Source organism: Cetorhinus maximus, chromosome 16 (genome assembly GCF_964194155.1).
Source record: "Cetorhinus maximus chromosome 16, sCetMax3.hap1.1, whole genome shotgun sequence".
NCBI lineage: Eukaryota > Metazoa > Chordata > Chondrichthyes > Lamniformes > Cetorhinidae > Cetorhinus > Cetorhinus maximus.
The window spans coordinates 34,473,107-34,497,996 of NC_135894.1; the positions used below are offsets into that span (position 1 = coordinate 34,473,107).

A 24,890-nucleotide genomic window follows, 5' to 3' on the forward strand; every position below is an offset into this window, starting at 1 on the left:
CCCTCACCCTCCAAAACTTACCATGCAATTCTTGGCGATGAATGCAGAGGCCTTTCAATATGGGAGTTTGTTACAGAAGTGTTAGGTATATGCACAATGGAATAGTTAAAGTAAGAGCAGATTGAGCAAAGTATTGTGGATACAGTTGATATGACCACAAATGGAATTTGAGAAAATTCCTCAAGTTTTGGAAATGCTTGAACTACATCTGGAATTGTGCGTTGGATTCAGATTTAATGGGCATCCATTAGGAATGCAAGTAATGGAGTATATATAATTTTGAATCAATGAGCAATTTATGTACATCGCCATTTGTTCTAACCCAATTTTAAATAACTGAAAATTACTGTAGAACACTATAAAGAAGTATTCACTAATTTCACTGGCGTACACTAGTCAGTTGCTTAGCAAGTTAAATGTTTTTTATTATTTAAAAACTTTTAAATAACACGAGTAACTAGTACCCTTGTCTCTAAAAACAACTTAATTTGAACAGCATCCTCAAAGGGCAAAATTCGTAAAACCTCACCATGCTCATTAATTCAATCTGGAAGCATGGCCAGTTTTGAGTGTAGCTGGCTTCTGAAGCAATTTTAAAATAAAAAACAGCGTAAAGGATTGCAGAAATTCAATTTTCATTGGATATAACTTACACATGAAATACCTTGATCTTTTATGTTGGCTGGACTGATTTCAGCTAAATTGCGCTGGTTAGCAAAAACATTACCCTGTGGTCACATGAAAGTCGTGACTACATCCTTGCCAAACTATACAGTGCTGATTATGCATGAAGCTGAAGTTTCGGTGTTCATCCAACAAATGAAGTTCAAATCAATTATAGGGGAAAAACTATCCAATACTAATTGTTTAGATGACTGTCACTTAGGTAATCTTTCCCTATATGCATACACTTTTAAGAGTTTTGATCACACTCCTAATGACCATCTACACAGTAGAAAGGTTTTTTTAACTCACTGACCCAGATTAAAATAGTTGCACAAGTGTCAATGTTGACAAAGGAACTGAATATGCTGTCTTTCCTATCATTTGAAAGAGACCTGCTCAATTCTCTGGTTTAAACACTAAATGCCATATTTAGCAATAAATCCCAAGGCCTTCCTCTGTAGAAAGATGGATTAACAAGAGGGAACGACTTAGGCAATGTAAGTCATGTACTGATTTTCATTCAATTTACTAAACTGAAACTAGATGTTGTAATTCCATCGCAAAGAAATACTTAGTCATACAAATCGTAGTGGAAATCTGGAGTGCTCTCCCTCAAAAAGTCATTGAGGGTAGGTCAATTAAAAATTGCTGGTGAAGGTATTGAGGTAAATGGAAAAAATACAGGCAGCTGGAGTTGAGGTACAGGTCTAACTGAACAATGGACCAGACTTTGAGAGGCTGAATGACCTGCTCCTGCTCTTTATGTTCCTATTGGATAATTACAGCTGATCAATAATGGTCAACACTTGGGACACCAGCTGCAAGAATTAAAAAAATGGGAGTGGTTGAGGTTGGAAAGAAGAAAATAAATAAGTAGTCCAAGCTGGTAATTAAATAACAAGGCAGGTTGCAAAAAAATATGAAGATGAATGGTGCTGGCCAAAAATAATAATGAAACAAAAAAGAAAACATTGCAAGTATACAAGAAATAGAATGAGCATCAGACAGGAAATAAAGAAATAAGAATAGTGCAAAATGAAGACAAGACTCAGCACCAAAAGAGGGGAACAAAACCATTATTTTCATGAAATTTCAGCAATGCAAAAATGGCTATAGCTACACCATTTAATTATGTACCTAGCATTGCTCATTTTCCCATTAATCATAGCAAGCAGTTCTTAATTACTAAAGTTGAACTAACATCACTAATTTTATCACGTGCTCACATGCAGCTATTAAGGTCTCCAGAACCACAACAGAAGCCGAAAAAATAATCATGGAGAATGTTAAAAAAACATTTTTGGAATGCTAATCATCACAAAACCGGATAAAGTTGGAGGCAGGGCTTTCACTGGTACATATTTCAACTGCATTATACATTTCAGTTTTAGCTGGTTATTTGTTTTACAGCTTTTAAATCTTCCATACACATATTCTTGATTTGTGCAGAGGTCCATTATTTGGAAGAATATACGTCACCAAGCTCTATACAACAATCAAGTGGAAAAGTAACTTAAAATGAGAAGCATAAATTCTACAGTTTTGTTATACATGGCATCCTACATGCACACTCCTTTTGTATAGGCAAACAACATTTAGAACTTCACTCAGTGAAGCAAGCCCTTTCAGCAGAAAGTCTACTGGCAACACAAAGACAGAATCCCTTCGATTGACATTAATATGAATAATTTTTTGAAAACTTGATTTTCATCCTCAAATTCCACAGTGGTTCTTTCAAAACTTGGGCCTATGACCCCAGATATTTTCAAATGGCATAGCAGGCAAACAGGATTTTTTTCTTCATCAATAATGTCATTCTGGATTTGGCCCATACAAAATATCCTGTAGTAGAATCCTCAGTTAGCTGATATTTAACCTATCAATCTAGACTGGAATGGACAAAACCCATACCTCATTTTTGTCCAGTGATTTGAGTAGCAAATAACTGGATGTGAAAAGAGCAGTATTTCACTTGTGTTTTGAGTCAAATTAAACATGATGCATTTAATAACACAGAATGATTTGTTATCCACAAGATCCTCTTGCTTCTCTATCGCTTTTTAAAATAGATTTGAAGCATGTTTATGGAATAGCAGTTACGTGCTAACCTCATCAGAGGTGCCAAATTTTGAATTTATACACATCCTTATTTGGATAATGTTTTCTGATACAATTTAATGAGTACTGTAATGGGAAAATAGCACTCTATCTCTAAAATGATAAAACATATTGTGTTTTAAGCACTATTAGTATTTGTAAACCATGCAGTGTTGAAATTGAGACGTGGTCACCGTTCTTCTTTCTTACCTAAATGGAAGGAAGGAGGCTGAAGTTACACAAATACGGTAGCATAGTCATTTAGAGGTGAACAAAATCATCTACCATTTTCATTAAGCTTTTGCAACAATTTGATTTTGTAACTAGAGGTCTGCTGCATCTCTAAACAACTGGCTCAATGAAATTATCTTTATTCTAGCTGTACTCCTAGTCTACCTGCAGTAAAAGACCTGGAGAAAGATTCAAGATTCAGCTGTGACAAGACCACAGTTTGGTGCTTTGGATGAGTTATTATAAGTTTTCTTTGACTGATGTGAAATTAATCCCTGATCGACAGAGTTTTTAAAATTTATTTGATCCCCATGCTGGTCCTCAAATTACCTACAAAATATTTGTCTGCTGGGAATATTCATATTACCAGAAACCATGTAACGTCAATTCCTACTGAACTACTCTAACTTGCATGATGAATAGGAAATTAGTTAGCAACACTTAACAAGAATACACAAATAATTGTGCATTATGTTCTTGATAAAAGCAAATAGATGAATGTTATTCAACTTCTGTAAATACTTCAGAGCATTCACCCAGATTGTACTCTTGTAGCTCTTGTGTTAATAATTATTTTACAGGCAATAGAGCACATTAGTACACTATGATAACATCATAGTGCAACATTATAGCCATGAGTTTCCACATGGGTCCCAAAAGATCTGGAATACTTTCCTACTTGCTACTTCAGGTGATAGGGGTTAAAGGGAGAGCATTTGATTCCCAGTTGATCAATCCAGCAACAACTAGCGCCTTTAATGTAGAAAAACACCTCATGGTACTTCACAAAGGCATCATCAAAATAATGAACAGTATGTTGTCATGAGAAAAACTGAAACATTACAGGTGACAAAACGCTTGGTCAAAGAATCAGATGAGAGTTTCAGTGGCAGATAGGCAGAGAGATAGGAATGGAGGCGTGCAATGTTACAGGCATGCAAGTAGGCAGTCTTTGTGACTGAGAGGATATGTTATTCAACAGGTAAGAATGGGACTAAGCTGCATAATGAAGACGACATATTGGAGGAGGATGGTATGATCAACCATCTCAAAGGTAGCAGGAAAGTCAAGAACAACAGAAATGATAATGCAGCACAATGACAGTCATACAGAGTGGCATCTGTGACTCTGGCTAGCACATTTAAGTGCTGTAGGAGAGACAGAAACCTAATTAGAGAGATTCGAACGGGGATTTGAGGCAGAGATGCATATAAATTTGGGAAACAACAACAATTCATGGACTCAAGAGCAAAGGGACATTGGAGATAGGATGGCAGATTGCAAATGGCATCACTTGAATATAATAATGAAAACAAAAAAAAAAGTGCAGGTATAGAAAAAAAGGATGAGCACCAAGCAGGAGAGAGAGAAATAAGAATAGTACAGTTCAGTCTTGAAAAGATAGAGAACAAAATCATCTACTATTTTCATAAAGTTTTTGCAATGCAAAGATGGTTGCAGCCATACTACTTAAATATGTACCAATGATTACCCATTTTTCCATTAATCACAAGTCAGTTGCAAACATAGAGGGGTTGAGGACAGATATTTTTTGAAAGAAGGATAATATTGACCTTGAAGGAAATGTAGGTTTACCAGAATGATATTTGAACTCCAAGTGATTTATCAAGTGTTAAATCATGAGATTCGATTACAAAAACTAGCATTGTATTTCCCTGGAATTTAAAAGGTTAAGGATCAATTTGATCAAAGTTTTCAAGATACAAGGGGAATTGATAGGATTGATAGAGAGAAACTATTTTTGCAAATTGTGGAACCTAAGGCTGGTGGCATATTCTGAAAATTAGAGCCAGAACTTTGAGTGAAATTTGGAAACAATTTGGTAGGAGGTTAGAATTCTTTTCCGCAAACTGCGACCGATGCTTGATCAGTTGTTAATTTTAAATCTGATTGCCAAAGGTATCACAATTAATCATGATCTCATTGAATGGCAGAAGAGGTTGAGGGGCTAAACAGCCCACTTCTGTTTCTATGTTCTTATCGAAGGGAAGGGGACAGATACTGAGAAGGGGGAATCATTTACAATGTCATCTTGCATGAGGCCTAGCCTCTTAAGGGATTAACAGTTTACAGAAATGGAGTCGGGGGGAAATTCGGGCTACTGTTGTACACCTGTTAGAGGCTAACTGCAGAACGGAATTGACACTGAACCATGTTCTTAGCCAGGGAAGGGTGGGTCCATGTACTTGCTCTTTGTACATATGTAGGGTAGGGAAGGTGGAAAGGCAACAAATTTTATTCACTTATTAGAATTGGTAAATATTAGAAATATCAGCTCCCCTTAAATGATAAAAGAAATCCTCTGCCCTCAATCCCTCAGATATATTTTCGAACAGCATGTAAACTAAACAATCAGGAGAAAGGCACAAATCCTACTTGATCATAAGAGTAAATACTGGATAATGTAGTCAACAAAAACATCCTCAGAGACATCTTATTTTTTTAATCATTCAGTACACCTTTGTTTCAGTTTGTTTAAACTTATGCATACGGTCTACTCCTAATAATTCAAAGTCACTTCTTGCGCAAAATAATTGAAATACCAATAATCTGAATTAAGCAACATAAATAAGACAGCATAGCAAAAATTTACCGCTAAAATCTGAAATATCAGATAATTTAAGCAACTGATTTAAGAGGAGCAGAGTGTATAGAATAAATATGGGAGATTGCCTTACGTTTTACCATTGTGCAGGGAGTTGTAAAAAGTGGAATTAAGGAGAATTTTGTGTAAGTTTCATTCAGGGGAACTGTCAAGAACCTAAAGTTTAAAACGCTTTACAGACCTTGATTAAGTGATGCTCACAACACAGAAGTTCATCTCCTCTTTAATACTGTAAAAGATGTGTACCATCTCCAGGAAGTTTTGATCACTCTGTTAGGACCTCTATCCACTGGTGCTAAAGAGCAGCCTGACTACTCTTGAACACCAGCCAATTAAAATCTAAGCAGAATGCAAAGCGAGAACCACATTTGTAAGCATTTTACCACAATTAAATGGCTCAGCTTCAACTGAAGTGCAAACTTTCAGCCACCAGCCATCTGTTGGGGCTAATACTGTGGAATATCGACAAAATGCTATAGATTTTGCATCCAAATGAGAACTGAAACATCCTGGAAAACATACATCTTTTTTTACAATATCAAAAATACATTACAAGAGAAGTCAAAGTTCTCCCTAAGCAAACCAAGCCTGAAGGTCAACTGGGCCTTCACATTTGAAATAGGTTTTTCTTTTAAGTCAACACAAAGGCTTCTTTAGGGTAAAGAAAATTTGCAAAGTGCAGAAATATCACAAGCACACTTATACTGGTAAGATTCCAACAATCCCAAAATGTCTGCAATCATATGCAACATCAGAACTGGAACAAACCCCCACAAGCAACCTCTTCCAAGGTTTTTCCTACAAAAATAGTTTGCTCATCTGTTTTTTGTTAGGAAGAACCATGTATGGATGACTCCACAAAAGGGATACTGTTTCTTTAAAAACTGAGACTATTACACTCTTACCAGGGACTCTCAATGGCTTCAGGCAGTGCAGGAGAAAATAAAATCCTGTACTACTTACATACATCTAGTGCTGTTAAGCTTTCTTTAAACATCTGCCATAAAGTTCATTGTACAGACTTGGTACTGTACTGATTGCCAACTACACCATTGTAAACTTTTACATTCGTAGTTACTCTGTTCTGAAAGATGTACTATCCCAGTAGTTCACACCTTTCCTGCATGGTTTAATCTCAAATCATTCGAGTCTTATTGAATAGAATCCTTTTCCCCCCAGCAAATTTGTTGCACTTGTCCTGCTAGCACTGCGATGCAACAGTGAAGTTCACCTCCAGTTCTCTTGGCAGTCCTCACTGAAATACCACATTTCCAGAGAGAGTAGTGTTCATAGAACGTAAAACAGGAAGAGGGTGAGCTTCTGTGTTAAAAACCCAATAGTCCAAGGGCAAGAGATCATCACTAGAAAACAGGAGGTACAGGTACCTGAAATGAAAAACAAAACAACTGTTTACATTGTCATTATGAAACAAGCCAATTAAAAATGAAAATAAGATACATAAGTTTCCAGGTCACATCCCTGCCTCCACTGCAGCAGTGATCAGTTTACATGGCAGACTGCAGATAAAACCTGGCACCTTAGTGCGTTTTATTCAGTTTTACCAGCAACTGGAGCAGTACAACTTTTAAACAGGAATTATTCACGAAATTAGAACATGTACATTGTATAAACAAATTTCTGCATCAGGAATCTCCAGAAGATTCCCAAACATTTTTGATGAACTTCCCTACAGAGTTTCATGTCTTATGTATTCTTTCTCTAAGAAACAGAATTTTTGAATAGAGCAAGAGGATTTTATCTTTTCAGCTAGCATGCTGCTTAGGACCTCTCAACTGTTTCCGCTTGTCAACAAAAAAGCGCAAAGCTTATTCTTATGGCACTCAGCTAAGGGTAGTAAAGTGTAAAAATTGTTTTCTTCCGTGATAAACACAGTATTATTCGGCTGATAATTCACTTTTGTTAATTTCCAATGCCAAATAAATAAATGCATTCTAGATAGGCTGCATAATTGAACAAATCAATTTCACAGGTCTGAAAACAAACACTGTTGGACAAAGTGAAAATGACCAAGGCTCATAAACAACATCATCATTACAAATGAATCCATCCTTCATCTCTGTAGCTACTAAAACAGTCCAAATCAAAAATTTTATCAAGTTCTTGCTTGTTAGGTTATTATTACAACAATGTTTGTTGATTTACTATTGTTTCAACCTAATCCAAGTTACAGCCATACAAAACATGACAGTGATGGCAGATCCTTATTTCACCTTAGCCACAAAGCCCACCCTCCACCTCTTTAAGCTTTCCCGAAGGTAGCAACTTGTACTGGGATACAGTTATATAGGCACCACCAGTTCTACATCTTGTCCAAGTGACCAGTAATCACACTTCATTCTGGAAAATGTAATTTCCTTTCCAGAATTGATCATCTTTTCAACATTTCTTGGTTGGCAGTTTGCTTGTCCAGGTTTGCAGTTAAATCAATGGATTCAAATTTCACAATTTCCATGTGCAGTATAACACTAGCAACTACCCTTGTATCCCAACAATTGTTGCTTATGCAAAGTAGACAAAACACAAAGAAAACGATTCAAATAGAATTAAACAGGTAAAGTGAATTTGCGAATCTCTGAGCTATAAGATCATTTGGCACCATTCTTAGAAGAGTAGGCTGTTTTCCTGGTGTCCTGTCCAAGATTTATTGCTCAACAAAGTCATTAACACAGATTATCATTGTTGGTTGCAAGACCTCGCTGTGCTCAAGTTAGCTACCATGTTTCCTGATCTCACAATAGAAACAATATATTAGAAGTAATGCATAGCTGAGAAGAGCTTTGGGATGTCCTGAAGTCATGAAAGACAGTATATAAGTGCCAATTTGTCTTTTTTTTTCCCCTTGAAATTCTGGGATATTGTATAACACTAGTTAAGGAACCCAAACTTACCTTGTTGAGCTCCAGGTGCTGGTGGACCTCGGTCATTCTGCGCATGCGCAGTCCAGGAGGTGGCTGCACATGTGCAGTTCGACATCTTTTACATTCTTTGGGTCGAGGAGCAACCCAGTGCACTTGTGCAGAAGAAGAGGAGTGTGAAAACCTAGATCAGGTGTCTGGGTGTGGCATGCCATGGCCAGCAAGTATCCCAGGCAGGGGGCAAGGGAGAGGGGGCGGGGAGAGGTCCCAAAAGGAAGTCCCAGGTAAGGCACAAAGACAGGGGTCAGAAACAAGTTCCAGTTAAGTTCAGTTAAAAAAAAAAGGAGCAGAGAAACAGGCTCCAAGTTATAGAAAGGGTTGCGGGGAGCATGGTGACTCCATGTTGCGGCCCTTTGACGCAAAGGTACCCCTTTGGAGCAGTAATGTTCTGCTGGGCATGGCCTAAGCGCTGAAACTGTGCTTGTAAATTGATATTTGAGAGTACTCGAGAATCCAGGGGAACGGTATCTCAGAAGGCGAGTTGAAACCCTGCGAGGTGGGCCGTCGTTGAAGCTGAGCGAGTTGGGGAGAATGGTGCAAACCTGAATGATGGCATAATGCAAGGGCTGTGAGTGCCTCCACCAGTGACCGTTCCATGGCCAGCTTCTCAAGGAAATTGTACAATATGCCCAGCCGCCAAATTGTTCTGCAGTCCACTAAAACGCTCTTTAGCTTGCAGTCTGTGCCCGAAGAGTTAAAAGCTCTGGAGTATTTGCGTTGCTTGAGTGGGCAGATAAGCCAGAGGCTCAACTCTAAGCATTTCAATGTGGCTGCGCCTGAACTGTCTCAGCTGCAGAGGAATGGTCACTCTATACAAGGTTTCCCTAATGAATAGCCGCTACCCTCCCACACAAGTTATATGCTTGTGCAATGCCATCAATCGCTGTGAAATCCTTGCCCTCCCTCCTGCAGTGCAACCCTTGACCCCTCCCCAACTCGCCTTAACCGCAGTGCAGCCCTCAGCCCTTGCCCCCGCAGCACACTATCAGTCAGCCGGGAAAATGCGACTTGCCGGTGCCCTTGCCTGAATGAGCAATGACTTAACCTTGAGAAAAGTAAAAAATACCTGGAAAAACTCAGCAGGTCTGACAGCATCTGCGGAGAGGAACACAGTTAATGTTTCGAGTCTGCAGAACTAAGGAAAAATAGAAAAGATGTGAAATAAAAGCTGGTTTGGGGTGGGGGGGGGGGGTGGGGGGGGGGTGGAAACAAGTAGAGCTGGATAGAGGGCCAGTGATAGGTGGAGATAACCAAAAGATGTCATAGACAAAAGGACAAAGAGGTGTTGAAGGTGGTGATATTATCTAAGGAATGTGCTAATAGGTGACATTAAGGGTAGAAAGCAGGACGAGCAAGGTACAGATAGTCCTGGTGGGGTGGGGGGGGAAGGGATCAAAATAGGCTAAAAGGCAAAGATAAAACAATGGATGGAAATACATTTAAAAATAATGGAAATAGGTGGGAAAAGAAAAATCTATATAAATTATTGGAAAAAAGGGGGGTCGGAAAGGGGATGGAGGAGAGAGTTCATGATCTAAAATTGTTGAACTCAATATTTAGTCCGGAAGGCTGTAAGGTGCCTTGTCGGAAGATGAGGTACTGTTCCTCCAGTTTGCGTTCAGCTTCACTGGAACAATGCAGCAGCCCAAGGACGGACATGTGGGCATGAGAGCAGGGTGGAGTGTTGAAATGGCAAGCAACAGGGAGGTCTGGGTCATGCTTGCGGACAGACCGCAGGTGTTCCGCAAAGCGGTCACCCAGTCTGTGTTTGGTCTCTCCAATGTAGAGGAAACCGCATTGGGAGCAGCGAATGCAGTAGACTAAATTGAGGGAAGTGCAAGTGAAATGCTGCTTCACTTGAAAGGAGTGTTTGGGCCCTTGGACGGTGAGGAGAGGGGAAGTAAAGGGGCAGGGGTGTTGCACCTTCTGCGGTTGCATGGGAAGGTGCCGTGGGAGGGGGCTGAGGTATAGGGGGTGATGGAGGAGTGGACCAGGATGTCCTGGAGGGAACGATCCCTGCGGAATGCCGCCGGGGGGGTGGGTGAAGGAAAGATGTGTTTGGTGGTGGCATCATGCTGGAGTTGGCAGAAATGACTTAACCTTGAGGTCCAACAAGCGACCCTCGCTAGTACTGCGCAACATTAGTGTGCACTCATCTCCAAGTTCAGCTCGCCAGGTGCACATCTGATAAATGCTATTGTGAAACACGTCGGCGTGCAATCATACGTACATACGTATTAGGAGCAGGAGTAGGCCACTCAGCCCCTTGAGCCTGCTCCACCATTCAATAAGATCGTGGATGATCTGAATGTAACCTCAACCCCACATTCCCACCTACCCCTGATAACCTTTCACCCCTTTGTTAATCAAGAAATTATCTAGCTCTGTGTTAAAAATATTCAAAGAACCTGTTTCCACCACCTTTTGAGGAAGCAGAGTTCCAAAAACACAACCCTCAGAGAAAAAATTTCTCCTCATCTGTCTTAAATGGGCGATCCCTTATTTTTAAACAGTGGCCCCTAGTTCTAGATTCTCCCACAAGAGGAAACATCCTCTCCACTTCCACCCTGTCAAGACTCCTTCGGATCTTAAAGGTTTCAATTAAGTCACCTCTTACTCTTCTAAATTCCAATGGATACAAGCCTAACCTGTCCAGCATATGCTCGGATAATCCAGTGTGGGGGGTACAATTCTGACAAGATGGGCTTATAACATGCATATGTATTACAATGAAATTCCCGGTGTGCTGTGGCGGGAAACACGCCCCCCCCCCCCACCCCCCCACCCCCACCCCCCTACCCCCCCATTGATGGGCAGTACGGACAATTGCAAATTGGTTTCATGACGTCATGAAACCAATTTTTGGCCTTCCCACCATATTGTCTGCTCATGCCACCATGATGCCTGATACCAGTGGGCACAGAAAATCCTTCCCTCTGTCCCCTGATTTCAGAATCACCCCCACCCTCAGCCAGGGGAAACATCCTTCCCACATCTACCTTATCGAGTCCTGTAAGAATTTTGTATGCTTCATTGAGATCCCCTCTCATTCTTCTAACATGTAGAGAATTTTTTTTTGTATATAGCCCCAGTCTCCTCAATCTTTCGTCAGAGGGCAATCCTGCCATCCCAGAATTGTCCTGAATTGAATATCAGTCCTTATAGTTAGATGGCTAGATTATAAATGGTGAGAAGTTTTTCTACAGTGATACAAAGCCCTGCTTAGACCACATCTGGAGTACTGTGTAGTTTTGGGCACTGCATCTTAGAAAGAATATACTGACCTTGGAAAGAGTGCAGTGCAAGTTGATCAGAATATTATGAAGGCTCTAATGGCTAAAGGGGAGATTACATAAACTAAGCTTGGAATATAGAAGGTAATAAAAGGTTATGAGGCAATTTAACTGAGGTTTTTAGGATTCAGAGGTATGACAAGAATATTTTTGTTGGCATCTGAAAACATAAAACCATACATGTGCTTATTATGAAAAAAACTAATCCAGGACCAAAAATGCAATACTTCACAGTCATTCCCTAAACTTAACCATGCTATTACATAGTTCATGAAATTTTCGTAATTCAGTATTTATAGTATACGCCACCTAGAAAGCCAAGGGCAGCAGATGTATGGGAACAACACCACCTGTAAGTTCCCTTCTAGGTCATAGACCATCCTGACTTGGAACTATATCGCCGTTCCTTCACTGTCACTGGGTCAATCTCCTGGAGCTCCCTAACAGCTCTGTACCTACACAGCATGGACTGCAGTGGTTCAAGAAGGCAGTTCACCACCACTTTCTCAAGGGTAATTAGGAATGGGCAATAAATACTAGCCTAGCCAGTGATACCCACATCCTATGAACAAATAAATAAAAATAACTTTTGCTGCAACATGATTGTAATGCAGGCCTTGCCCCTTCATACAATGCATTTGGCTATAACAAGTTTCGACATACACAGCCCATAGAAGAAAGATTGAATTCTAAATCAACATGTACTTTTTAAAGAAACAGCAGTTTAATTTAAATATTTTTGCATTTTTAAGAATGTGTTCAGACAATTGCACTTAATTGCAGCCTGGGCATACTGAAATTCTTGTTGCCACACACTCTGCATGAAGGAGGAAACAATTGCCTGTGTCAACTACTAGCAATGGTACATCACTGCATATGCATTGGTACTTCCAAGATCTGAAGATCAAACTTAAAAAAAAACTGACAACGCTGCTCATTTAATAGTGGTGGTAGAGTTTTTTTTTTTAATTGTGTCATGAAACGTGGGTATTGCTGGCAAGGCCAGCATTTGTGGCCCATCCCTAATTGATCGAGAAGCCACCTTGGTGAGCCGCTTTTTTGAACTGCTGCAGTCCATCTGGTACCAATACACCCACATTGCTGTTAGGAAGGGAGTGCCAGGATTTAGATCCAGCGGCAATGATGGAACGGAATACAGTTCCAAGTCAGGATCATGTGTGGCTCGGTGAGGAAATTGCAGGTGTTGCTGTTATTATTTCTCTCAATAATGAGACAATTTTTGTTAAAGTACCCATGTAAAAAGGGCTAGGGATAGCTACTGGGGTTTGTTTTCAGACCTCAGTTGTCCCCTATGCTATACAAGGCATTATTTAGAGACAAGCATTGACAATGAACAATCCAGATTGGAGGAAATGATATTTAGGGAAGTACAGTCCATGTATTATCTACCCCCTTATTAGAGGGGTCAACCGGCAATATCAGAAATACTGCATAGAATTATTTTTGATTATTTTACATCTCAGGAAAAACTGATATCCAAGCAAAATAACAAAAATTCTCATGTCCAATAGAAAATCATCCTTTATAAACTAATATTCTGAACTCAAAAAGTCCTTTATAACAACTACTGGAAAAATCTAGCTAGGTTTAAATACTGGTTGTTTGCTTACTTTAGTGTTTCAGCCAAGAAGAAACTTTGTTGCACATCATCATAGGCTGGAGATGAAGAGTAGACATCTTTAACACCTGAAAATCCCCCGATTACCCTGCAATACTTGTCGATAGCCTGAAAACAGAAGCATGCTCATCAAAATGCAGGTTTTTTAAAAAAGATTTTTGCTGTTAAGTGGATCAACTATTCAAGTATCAACAATAATATTCTGCTGGCTAAGAGCTGGAAAAGGAGCATGTGCCCAAAACAAATATGAACATACGAATTAGGTGCAGGTGTAGGTCACTTGGCCCCTCGAGCCTGCTCTGCCATTCAATAAGATCATGGCTGATCTGAATGTAGCCTCAATTCCACATTCCTGCCTACGCCTGATAACCTTTCACCCCCTTGTTAATCTAGAATTTATCAAACTCTGCCTTAAAAATATTGAAAGACTCTATTTCCTCTGCCTTTTGAGGAAGATAGTTCCAAAGACTCACAACCCTCAGAGAAAAAAATTTCTCCTCATCTCTGTCTTAAATGAGTAACCCCTTATTTTTAAACAGTGACCCCAGGTTCTAGATTCTCCCACAAGAGGAAACATCCTCTCCACATCCACCCTGTCAAGACCCTCAGGATCTTAAAGGTTTCAATTAAGTCGCCTCTTACTCTTCTAAATTCTAATGGATACAAGTTTAACCTGCCCAGCCTTTCCTCATAAGACAACCTGCCCATTCCTAGTATTAGTCTAAGCCTTCTCAGAACTGCTTCTAACATATTTACATGTTTCTTTAAATAAGGACACAATACTCCAGATGTGGTCTCACCAATGCCCTGCACAACTGAGGCATAACCTGCCTATTTTTGTAATCAATTCCTCTCACAAAAAATGATAACATTCTATTAGCTTTCCTAATTACCTGTTGTACCTGCACACTAACCCTTTTGTGATTCATGCACTAGGACACATAGATCCCTCCAAATCTCAGAGCTCTGAAATCTCTCACCATTTAGGTAATAAGCTTCTTATTTATTCTTCCTGCCAAAATGAACAATTTCACATTTGCCCACAGTATACTCCATTTACCAGATCTTTGCCCACTCATTTAACCTATGTCACTTTGTAACTCCTCTTCACAATTTACTCTTCACAATTTACTTTCCTATCTATCTTTGTGTCATCAGCAAATTTAGCCAACATTCCTTCAGTCCCTTCATCCAAGTCATTTATGTAAATTGTATAAAGTTGAGGTCCTAGCACTGTCCCTGTGGCACACTGCTCATCACACCCTGCCAACCAGAAAAAGACCTATTTATGCCAACTCTCTGCTTTCTGTTAGCTAGCCAATCTTCTATTCATGCCAGTATATTGCCCCCTGCACCATGAGCTTTTATTTTCTGAAATAACCTTTGATGTGGCACTTTATCAAATTCCTTCTGGAAATGTAAGTACAGTGCATCCACAGCACACGTGACTCCTTCAAAAAACTCCAATAAATTGGTTAAACATGATTTCCCTTTTACAAACCCATGTTGACTCTGCCTGATTGCTTTGAATTTCTTTAAGTGCCCTGCTATAACATCTTTTATAGCTTCTATCATTTTCCCTATGACATGTTAGGCTAACTGGCCTATAGTTTCCTGCTTTCTGTCTCCCTCCCTTTTTGAATAAAGGAGTTATATTTGCGATTTTCCAATCTAATGGAACCTTCCCCAAATCTAGGGAATTTTGGAAATTTAAAGCCAGTACATCAACTATCTCACTAGCGATTTCTTTCAAGACCTGAGGTTGAAGTTCATTCGGACTTGGAATTTGTCAGCCTGCAACCCCAACAATTTGCTCGATACCACATCCCTGGTGACTGTAGTTTTCCCCGAGTTCCTCCCTCCCTTCCATTTCCTGACTTACAGCTATTTCCGGGATGTTACTTGTGTCCTCTATAGTGAAGACCGAAGCAAAATACCTGTTTAATTTGTCCGCCATCTCCCGACTTTCCATTATAAATTCCCAAGATGCAATCTCTGTAGGATTAATGCTCACTTGGTTATCTCTATTCTTATTTAAATATCTATAGAAACTCTTAATATACGTCTTTGTATTACTAGCTAGCTTTCCCACATACTCTAATTTTTCCCTCCTTATTAGTTTTTTTGTCATTCTTTGTTGTTCTTTATATTCTTTCCAATCTTCTGACCTGTCACCTGTCTTCACGTGATTATATGCTTTTTCTTTAAGTTTGATACTGTCTTTAACTTTTTTAGTTAACCACAGATGGTGGGTCCTCCCTTTGGAATTTTTCTCTCGTTGGAATGTATATATTGTGTATTCTGAAATATCCCTTTAAATGTCTGCCTCTGAACTTCTTTTGGCATATTCCTTAACCTCATTTGCCAGTTCACTTTAGCTAACTCTGCTTTCATGCCCTCATAATTGCCCTCATTTAAGTTTAAAATACCAGTCTTGGACGCACTAGTTTCTCCCTCAAAATGAATGTAAAATTCAATCATACTATGGTTGCTGCTACCTAGGGGTGTCTTCACTATAAGGTTATCAATTAATCCTATCACGTTGCTCAATACCAGGCCTAGTATAGCCTGCTCTCTGGTTGGCTCCAGTACGTGCTGTTCTAAGAAACTCTCTCAAAAACATTCCATGAACTCATCTATGCTACCTTTGCCCATCTGATTTTTCTAGTCGAAATGTAGATTAAAATCCCCCATACTTATTGCTGTAGCTTTCTGGCAAGCTCCCATTATCTCTTCTTTTATACTCTGTCCTACTGTGCAGTTACAATTGGGAGGCCTGTACACCTCTCCCTCAAGTGATTTCTTGCCTTTATGGTTCCGCATCTCAACCCAAACCGCTTCTATATCCTGGTTTCCTGAGCTTAATCATTAATTAACAGAACCACCCCTCCATGTTTTCTGAACTTCCTGTCCTTTCTAAATGTCATGTACCCTTCAATATTAAGGGGCCAATCTATGTCACCCTGTAGCCATGTCTCTGTAATGGCTATCAGATCACACTTATTCATTTCTATTTGCGCTATCAGTTCATCTGTTTTGTTTCGAATGCTACATGCATTTAGATACAGAGCCTTTAGTTTTGGCCCTTTATTATTTCTGTAGTGTCTAGCCTTACCTGCTGATTTACTCAGAATTGTACTCTCTGTCCCTTCCTGTCACAGTCTGCTTATCATTTCCCATATTAATACCTGTCACTCTTGCCTTGTTTCTACTCTCTGCTTCACCACATCTTCCCAAATTTGATCCTTGGCCCCTATGTTTCAGTTTAAAACCTTCCCTAGGCAGCTCGCGAGGACACCAGCCCCAACCCGAGGTTCAGGTGTAGACTGCCCCAATTATACAGGTCTCACTTTCCCCAATACTGGTGCCAGTGCCTCACAAACCGGAACCCACTTCTCCCACACCAGTCTTTGAGCCACACATTTATTTCCCTAATCTTATTTGTCCTATGACCATTTGCACGTGGCTCAGGTAATAATCCAGAAATTATCATCTTTGAGGTTCTGCTTCTTAATTTGGTGCCTAACTCGTCATGCTGGCTAGCCAGAGCCTCCTTTCCACATCTAGCCTATGTTGTTAATACCTACTTGGGCCACAAGCACTTGATCTTCCCCATCCCACTGCAAGCTCCTCTCCAGCCCTGAGCAGATGTCCTGAACCCTGGCACTGGGCAGGCAACAAAGCCATCTGGACTCTCGCTCTTTGCTACAGAGAACAGTGTCAATCCCCCTTACTATACTGTCCCCTACTACCACTACATTCCTTTTCACTGCCCCTGCTTGGATAGCTTCTTGAACCACTGTCAGTTTGCTCATCCACCCTGCAGCCCCCACTCTCATCCTAACAAGCTGAGATAACCTCAAACCTGTTGGACAGTTGCAGAGGCTCTCCTGCCCTCTGGGTCCCCTTACCTGCTTCACTTGCAGTCACACCTTCCTATCCCTGGCCACCGACCAAATCAGAAGACCCTACCCTAAGTGGTGTGACTGCCTCCTGGTATAAAGTATCCAGGTAACTTTCCCCCTCCCTGATGTGTCACAGAGTCTGCATTTCAGCCTCCAGCTGAATGACTCTGAGCCAAGTTCCTCAAGCCACAAACACTTACTGCAGATGTGTTTGCCCTGGATCACAATGTTATCCAGAAGCTCCCACATGCTGCAGCCTTGACACATCATCTGTCCTGCCATCCTTAATGTGCTTTATTTAATTATATTAATCACTTATTTAATGTTGCTTTCTTATACATTTGATTAAATTTACCACCAAATTTTGTATTATTTTAAACCTTAGGGATATAATGGAACTTACTTACTTACTAGATACTCATTAAACAGCTAGCTCCTTTCCCTGTAGTAGAGCAAGAGCCAATTTCTATGGGGTGAGAAAGATAGAAAGGGGAAACGAACAACTTCTTCCCCCAACTCCCCTCTCACCAAACTCCAAGTCTTCACTCAGTTAGTCGGCTGCACTCTTTTTGCCAAGGCTGCACTAAAGAATCCTGAATTTATTCTTTCGCGTTATCAACAGTCACAGATTGCAACTCTTTCGAGAACAATCACAGTTCTTGGTTTCCGGGAGTGGGACATGAACCCACAACCCTCTGATTCAAAGGCGAGGGTGCTATGAACTGAGCCACAGCTGACACCTCAATCCTGAATTTATAGTAAACTGAACTGGAGCTACAGTAACCAGATTCAACCAGTTAGCTAATTAACTACTCAGCTCCTACAGCTGAGAGTGAGTTGACCCTGTCTAAACTGCAAGAAAGAAAGAACTTAGTCTTGCTTAAAGTACTTTCCAGTTACTGCTAATTACAGACAGATTAGATTTTAAGAGCAAAATTTAAAAACAAAATTAACACTTAAAACTCTCCTCTCACCAAACTCCAAGGGCAGAATTTTGGTCTTGATGGGCGGGCGGGCCCCACCGGCTCGGTGGCGGGCGAGCAGCGGATCGCCGCCGCCGAAACAGGCCCCCCCCACCATTTTGAGTGGACGGGCTGCCCGACGGGAAGTGCTATGCGCTCCCTGTGCGGGGGGGAGGGATTCCCCAACTGTCAGAGTGCGCGCAAAAGAGCACCCATCTCCCTGAGACTAAGTGCTGCCTCAGGGAGAGCGCTGACAGTTTTTTAAAGTTGAAAAATAGAAAAATAAAAAAATTATTAACATGTCCCCCTCATGTGACAATGTCACACGAGATGGGACATGTTAATAAATATCACATAAACTTTATTAAAGTTTTTAAAAACAGACATGAAACCTCATCCCGCCGGTGGATGAGGTTTCATGTCTTTTAGAAGCCTGCTGGGGCTCCTGGCCTGCCCGCCAGCCTTAAGGTTGGACAGGCAGGGCCTTTAATTGGCTTAATTTTCCTGTCAATGGCCTCAATTGGCCATTGTCAGGTCTGTGGGCGGACAGCTGATTTTGCTGTCCGCCCACCTTCCTGAATATTTAAATAGGGCGGGATGACATCGGGGGTTCCCCCCGATGTCATCCCGCGTCGGCGAGCAGGCCCCGCCCCCAGCTCGCCAACGGAAAAATTCTGCCCCAAGTCTTCACTCAGTCAGTTGCACTCCCTTTGCCCAAATTCAAGAATATCATGTTGCAACACTTGATAATACCAGTAAATTAGATCAATCTTTCTGTGAAATATTAGTAATTGCAGGCATATCAAACGTTCTTTCATTAGAAACGCAACTGGTCTTAAAACTTGTTATGAATAATTAAAAATGATTAACTACCTTTATCTAAATAATCCTAATTAAAGAAATTTTAAAATAATAAATTCATTGCGACAACTGCTAATTGAAGTTTAATTAAATAGTTACCAGCCTGAGTAAATTTTATTTTGGGGGGCAAAAATTGCCTATATATAAATTGAGAGAAAAGTTTCACCAATATCACTGAAACCATAACATTCCTATCAATTCCGTCTCATCAGCATTAATGGGGGAGTATTACTGACAACTTATCACTGATGAGCAGGGACAAAGCACAGTATATACTTTCTTGATACTTTTTGCTTATGACCAAGACAAGCTTATACTGTAAACTGAACTAAAATCACATGAGCTGCAAAAGCTACATTCTTATTCTGGCAAAAGGCAAACTATGACTCTAGAAGTAAACAATTCAACGCAGATCAAGAGCTGTGCTTCAGTCTTTTGAGTTGGCTTACGCTCACAATAATGCACTTGATAATATATTATGTAACACTTCACTGTCATGTTTCTGCCATAGCACTACCATCATAATTAAAGTTATTTTTTATTTTACTAAACTCTGAGCCCCTCAAACTTTGTCTCCAAGGTAGATTGCACTGTTTCTTTAAGTGACTGCAGCTATATTTCTAAGATAAAGGTGCTGTATTTACCCACAGCAGCATCCATTGCGTAGCAACTAAAAGTGGGCCTATGGCCTATGACCCAATGTTGATTTATCCACTCTTGTCACTTAATCAAGTTCTTGCATTTCCCCCTTGCCACAAGTGGATACTTGTCCCGACATTGACCACTGTTCTCTGCCACCCCTGTCATAACTGGACCAAAATAACCAGGGTTCTACCTGCACTCCAAAAAGTTTTGTTCCTGGAGAATGGCTTTGCATTTCTGTTCCTGAGGTTGGTGAAGGATCTACTCGGTAGTCGGAAAGAGGGGAGGTGGGGCATTTGCGAAGATGGAGTGAAGATCAATACAAAGGGTGTTTTACTTTTTTTAAGAAGCTCAAGTGCCTTTCCAGCATTCTTAACATTTTTAAAAGCTTACGCATATTTCAAAGAATTAAAATGAAGTATATGGTATCCCTGTAAGATGGTCCCTTACACAATATCACAAATTGGGCGACCACAAATGTCAAAGTAGTGTTCATAAACAAGTCACTTACTTCTTATATTAGAAACTAGCAGCAAACAGAATGAAATACAAAGTAAGAAAATGCAGGAAAAACTCAGCAGGTCTGACAGCATTTGTGGAGAGAGAAACAGTTAACATTTTGAGTCCATATGGCCCTTCTTCAAAGCTCTGAAGGGTCATATGGGCTCAAAACATTAATTCTGTTTTTCTCTCCATAGATGCTGTCAGACCTGCTGAGTTTTTCCAGCATTTTGTGTTTTTGTTTCGATTTCCAGCATCCACAATATTTTGCTTTTATGAAATACATATATCAAACTGGAAACACAGATAGGGTTACAGTATGCTCCTTTCTATCATTTCCAAGGCTTTCAAAAAACGCAAGTCTGGGTAAGTATTACATCCTCCACAATGAACTGGAAAAACCTTGAGATTTGTAATGACAGTGACCTTGCCTAATTAAGTAAACAAAGGAGCATATGAAAGAGAGAGAGAGAGAGAGAGACAGACAGAGAGAGTGAGAGAGAGATAAAGAAGAAAAAAGATGGAGAGAGGAAGGGGGAACAGAGAGAAAGGTTTGTCAGCATAAGTAATGAATGCGAACAAGGAGGGCTATAGTGCAGATAGGGAAAACCACAACATCTCAAAGCACAGGAGCCTATTTGGCCCATTGTGCCTGTGCTTTGAAAGAGCTATGCAATTTGTCCCACTCATACATTCATTTAGCCAAGAGGTACATACACATGGGTACAGTAGTACTCTTCTATGCAACAAAAAAGTGGAAGACTTAGATATTAAAGCACAAAGATTACTTCTGTTAATGATATTTTCTAAAGTCAGTGCCACCTGAAAGTTATTTTTCTCCAGTTTGTGGCTTTGCATTTCTCACCTGAGCTGCCTCCCAGCCCCACTGCCTATATTTGGGGTCATGAGTGAATCTCCACATGTACCAATAGGTTTCTATCACTTCTGGCCGAAGGATGTAGTACTTCTCATTTTGCCTCAGTGCTACTGCCTCTGTCCCACCATCGAATTTGAATGCCTCAGGGCCCAACTTTAGCACTGTTTAAAATAAAAGAGGGAGGTGGGATAAATAAAAATTAACACAGCATCATAGAAAGCAAGCAAATTACAAAGAAAACTCAATACTACTTAAAATTCTCAAGTCTTTTACCTTCTTTACTAAAAACGTTTGAAAATTATTTAAGTACACTCCCGCTGTGATGGATGCCAACACACAGAGGTCATTGGTATTACTTTCTGATGTAGCCAACCAGTATTTTAGGGCATTTTGTACTATTTTCCAAACTGCTTTTTTTTAAAACTGAACTTGACCAAATGTTTGGGACCAAAAAGAATTATAATTTGCACTATCATTCACAGGGCAGATTAAATACAGGCCAAGGCTCTGGAAAAGTATCAAGACTCCTGGACAAAATAACCAAGACAATTCAGCAGATAAACAGGAGCCTGCAGAAAATTCAAAAGGAATTGACATCATACCAGCATTACCAATCACCTGGTGTGCTTTACTGCCTAAATATCAGACAACTGCACCATTCTTGTTCTATGCATGATGTTAGTTGATCCCAGTAACTCAATAGCCCAGCTATAAGAAAACTTGTGCAAATCTTTTTGAAGAAAGAAAACACCGGCCCACACAAAATCCCATCTGACTTCTCGAAGAAATTAGCCTCAAAAATGTTGTTCAAGGTGACTGTTACAAATTTAAGGGATTGCCTTAATCTGTTGAGCATAATGGTGGTAACCTACCCTGTATGTAGCCTGAGTGTCCTATGTTTTGGGATGTGTTCATACAGCTGAATATTCACCTTTTCAATAATCTAAACCATGTGTGAAATAAAAGCCCCGTGATTTGAACTGGATATTCATGTCTTTTGAATGTGCCCCTACATGTGTCCCTGCAAACATTTCAAAGATGACTGAGAAAACAGTTGATAAGACAAGGACAGATAAAATTTGTTAAGATGCTTTATTTCACAACAGGCATACATACACAGCAACCTTACAGAAGTGTAAGCTAGCCCCCTAAGCTATCCGTCCTTGTTTCTCAGTGCAGCTGTCTAATACATACTAATTAACACCAAATTATATACTGGATGCTCATGTCTGAGGTTGAAGTTGGTCAAATTAATTTTAATTACAATTCATAACTCTGAGAGACTATTAATCCAAACTCAGTTTCACTTGTATCTCAGTTCAAATTACATTACAATAAGCATTAAAATGCTGTTCTGATGGATTTATCATCTGATTCACCATTAGATAAAAAAAGACATTCATGAACACTTCCAAGAAAGTTTTCGATCAGCCCTGAAAGTTGAAAATAAATGCATTAAAATTGTATTTCAGCTAGCACAAAGGAGAACTCCATCAATTACTAGAGGTACATCCACAGAAATACTTGTCAACATACTTTAAAAAAAAATCAGCAAAAATTGAGGTGTGATCATAATGTTTCTGCCAGAGAACTGTATCTTACCTGTTCTGTCATATGACTGGTGACACGTGTGAGCAATTTCAGCACCAAGCTGTAGATAGTGACCTGCTTTATCATCTGGGGACCCATCTGCTCCGAGAGCAAACATTCCTCCAGCAAAACATGTTAGATGGCCCATCTTCCTCTCCAGATGACCATTCTTCCATTCCCCAATAAAAGTCAAGCCAGTGTTTGACTTCTTGATCAGATGCTTTTCAATAGCCTGCCAGAAATTTAAGCACTAGATTAAAAAGGCAATAATCCAACTGCTACAAATTTCAGGTCTGCCTTGGATATACTCTCAGGTACATCAGTGCTGGTCATTCTTGTAAATGATCTGAATGCTTTAACTTCTGCAGTGAGCCAATATTGCTCAAAATTGAAAATAATATAACTCAGCAATGTAACAACAGGATCCCCTTGTCATCTAAATTGACTGTGCCTGTGTAGTGAGAAACAATTAGTGGCCAAAGAGTGCTTTTACTTCAAACAGCAAGTGAACATGCAGAGTAACAGATGTAGAAGAATCTCGCACACCACATCGCTTTTTTTCATCCTTACAATTAAGAAAAGCAGCAGCTCACCTCTGTTCCAATTAATGAGCTAAATATAAATACACTTACTTTTAGTCCATCTAAGGATTGAATCAAGACATCATATTCAGGTTATAGCTATCAATCTTCTCAAGATTACTTGCCTGAACCTTACTGGCCTTCCTCTCACCAGATCTCACCAATTGACTTCCTTTCTGAACAGCAGGAAGTTATGACATGTTCCCTGATCCCATCTCCATTTTTGGTTTGGCCAGAGAGCCACTACTCAAAATTGCTTCTATTCCCAATCTGTCTGAAAACCAGCTTCATGCAAAATTTAAAAAAAGAGATTTCAACTGTCTACAGTGATAACGTTTGCTGAGAGCACCAGAGATGATTTTCTCAATCATCATGGGTAGCAGTTTTAATGCCTGGTTCATCAACACATCAATTCCCACTATCCCAGTGGATTCATGCTTGAAAGATTTTGAAACGGGTGAACTTGATTTGAAATTAAAATTCAAACCGTAACAATATACAAGTCCTTTAAGTGAAGATATTAATCATAACATTCTCTGAATTTGGAACCATATCAGAAAACTGTATACTACCCAAATATGCAGTATAAGATTTAATTTGATAAACCCTCACTTCCACAGAACATTACTCAATGTGGCAACTCAACTGAAAATTGGTGAAACTGAGTTTTCACTTGTCTCGCAGCCTATAAAAAGGTCAGCTGTGCTAAGTGGGTTAATATAAGAATACATCCTTGCTATGCAATTATAAATTTGATTGCACTTTACAGAAAGTCATAAACTCATATTCAGCACTTGGAGTTTTATTTTACCTGCATAGCATCATCGTACATTTTCCTTGCTTCTGTATCAGTCTTATCAGATACCAGCCAAGCTTTCAGCAAATATTCATAAAAACTGTCTCCTAGCCCACCCACAGAGGTATGATCTGCACAGAAATGAAAAACCAAAATTTACATCCAAAACTAGGTCATATATTTTTTATTCAGCTGTACAACATCTGTTGCAGTCATTTCAGTCAGGTGCATAAAGTCATTTATACTGCAATCAAGCTCGAAATTTGATCAATTTAAACTACTGACACAGGAAGGAAAGTGTTCAAAGGGCAGACATAACTGTCAAGACAGTCAAAAAACTGATATTTTGGAAAATGGTTGCTGCACATAAACAGATGAGGTAATGACTTATTAATACAAATGAAAACACTAATTGTTAATTATTTAACCTAGATTTGAGGAACTGTCATAACTAATCATGAAGTAGGAAAAAATAATTTTAATCAGGGGCAAGAAAAAGTGTGTACACAAATACAAAGAGCACCAGATATTAACTTTTAGAATTAGAAATGCATACAAGTTACAAAAATATTGGCATTACTAGCACTGTAGAAATAACTAGAAGCAGAAAGGTACACCATTAAGCTAGAATTGAGAAGAGCTAAAACCCAAGCAATTTCAGAGGGAATTTGTGATTGTTTCATAATG

At 39.7% G+C, this 24,890-nt stretch overlaps 1 protein-coding gene across 3 annotated transcripts in view; it reads right to left on the reverse strand.

Moving 5' to 3' along the window:
- Window positions 1-404: 404 nt before the first annotated feature.
- Window positions 405-24,890, reverse strand: part of LOC144691500 (mannosyl-oligosaccharide 1,2-alpha-mannosidase IB-like) — a 157,704-nt gene continuing 133,218 nt past the window's right edge. For 2 of the 3 annotated variants that reach the window (XM_078559642.1, XM_078559644.1), the window contains exons 9-13: window positions 24,219-24,334; window positions 22,839-23,058; window positions 21,225-21,397; window positions 13,481-13,596; window positions 405-7,005 (exon numbers count right to left, since the gene is read on the reverse strand). In XM_078559642.1, the coding sequence (XP_078415768.1) occupies window positions 6,873-7,005; window positions 13,481-13,596; window positions 21,225-21,397; window positions 22,839-23,058; window positions 24,219-24,334 (758 nt within the window). In that variant the 3' untranslated portion in view covers window positions 405-6,872. Of the gene's footprint in view, window positions 7,006-13,480; window positions 13,597-21,224; window positions 21,398-22,309; window positions 22,670-22,838; window positions 23,059-24,218; window positions 24,335-24,890 lie in introns of those variants that run through there. The other variant, XM_078559643.1, reaches the window with a different exon arrangement.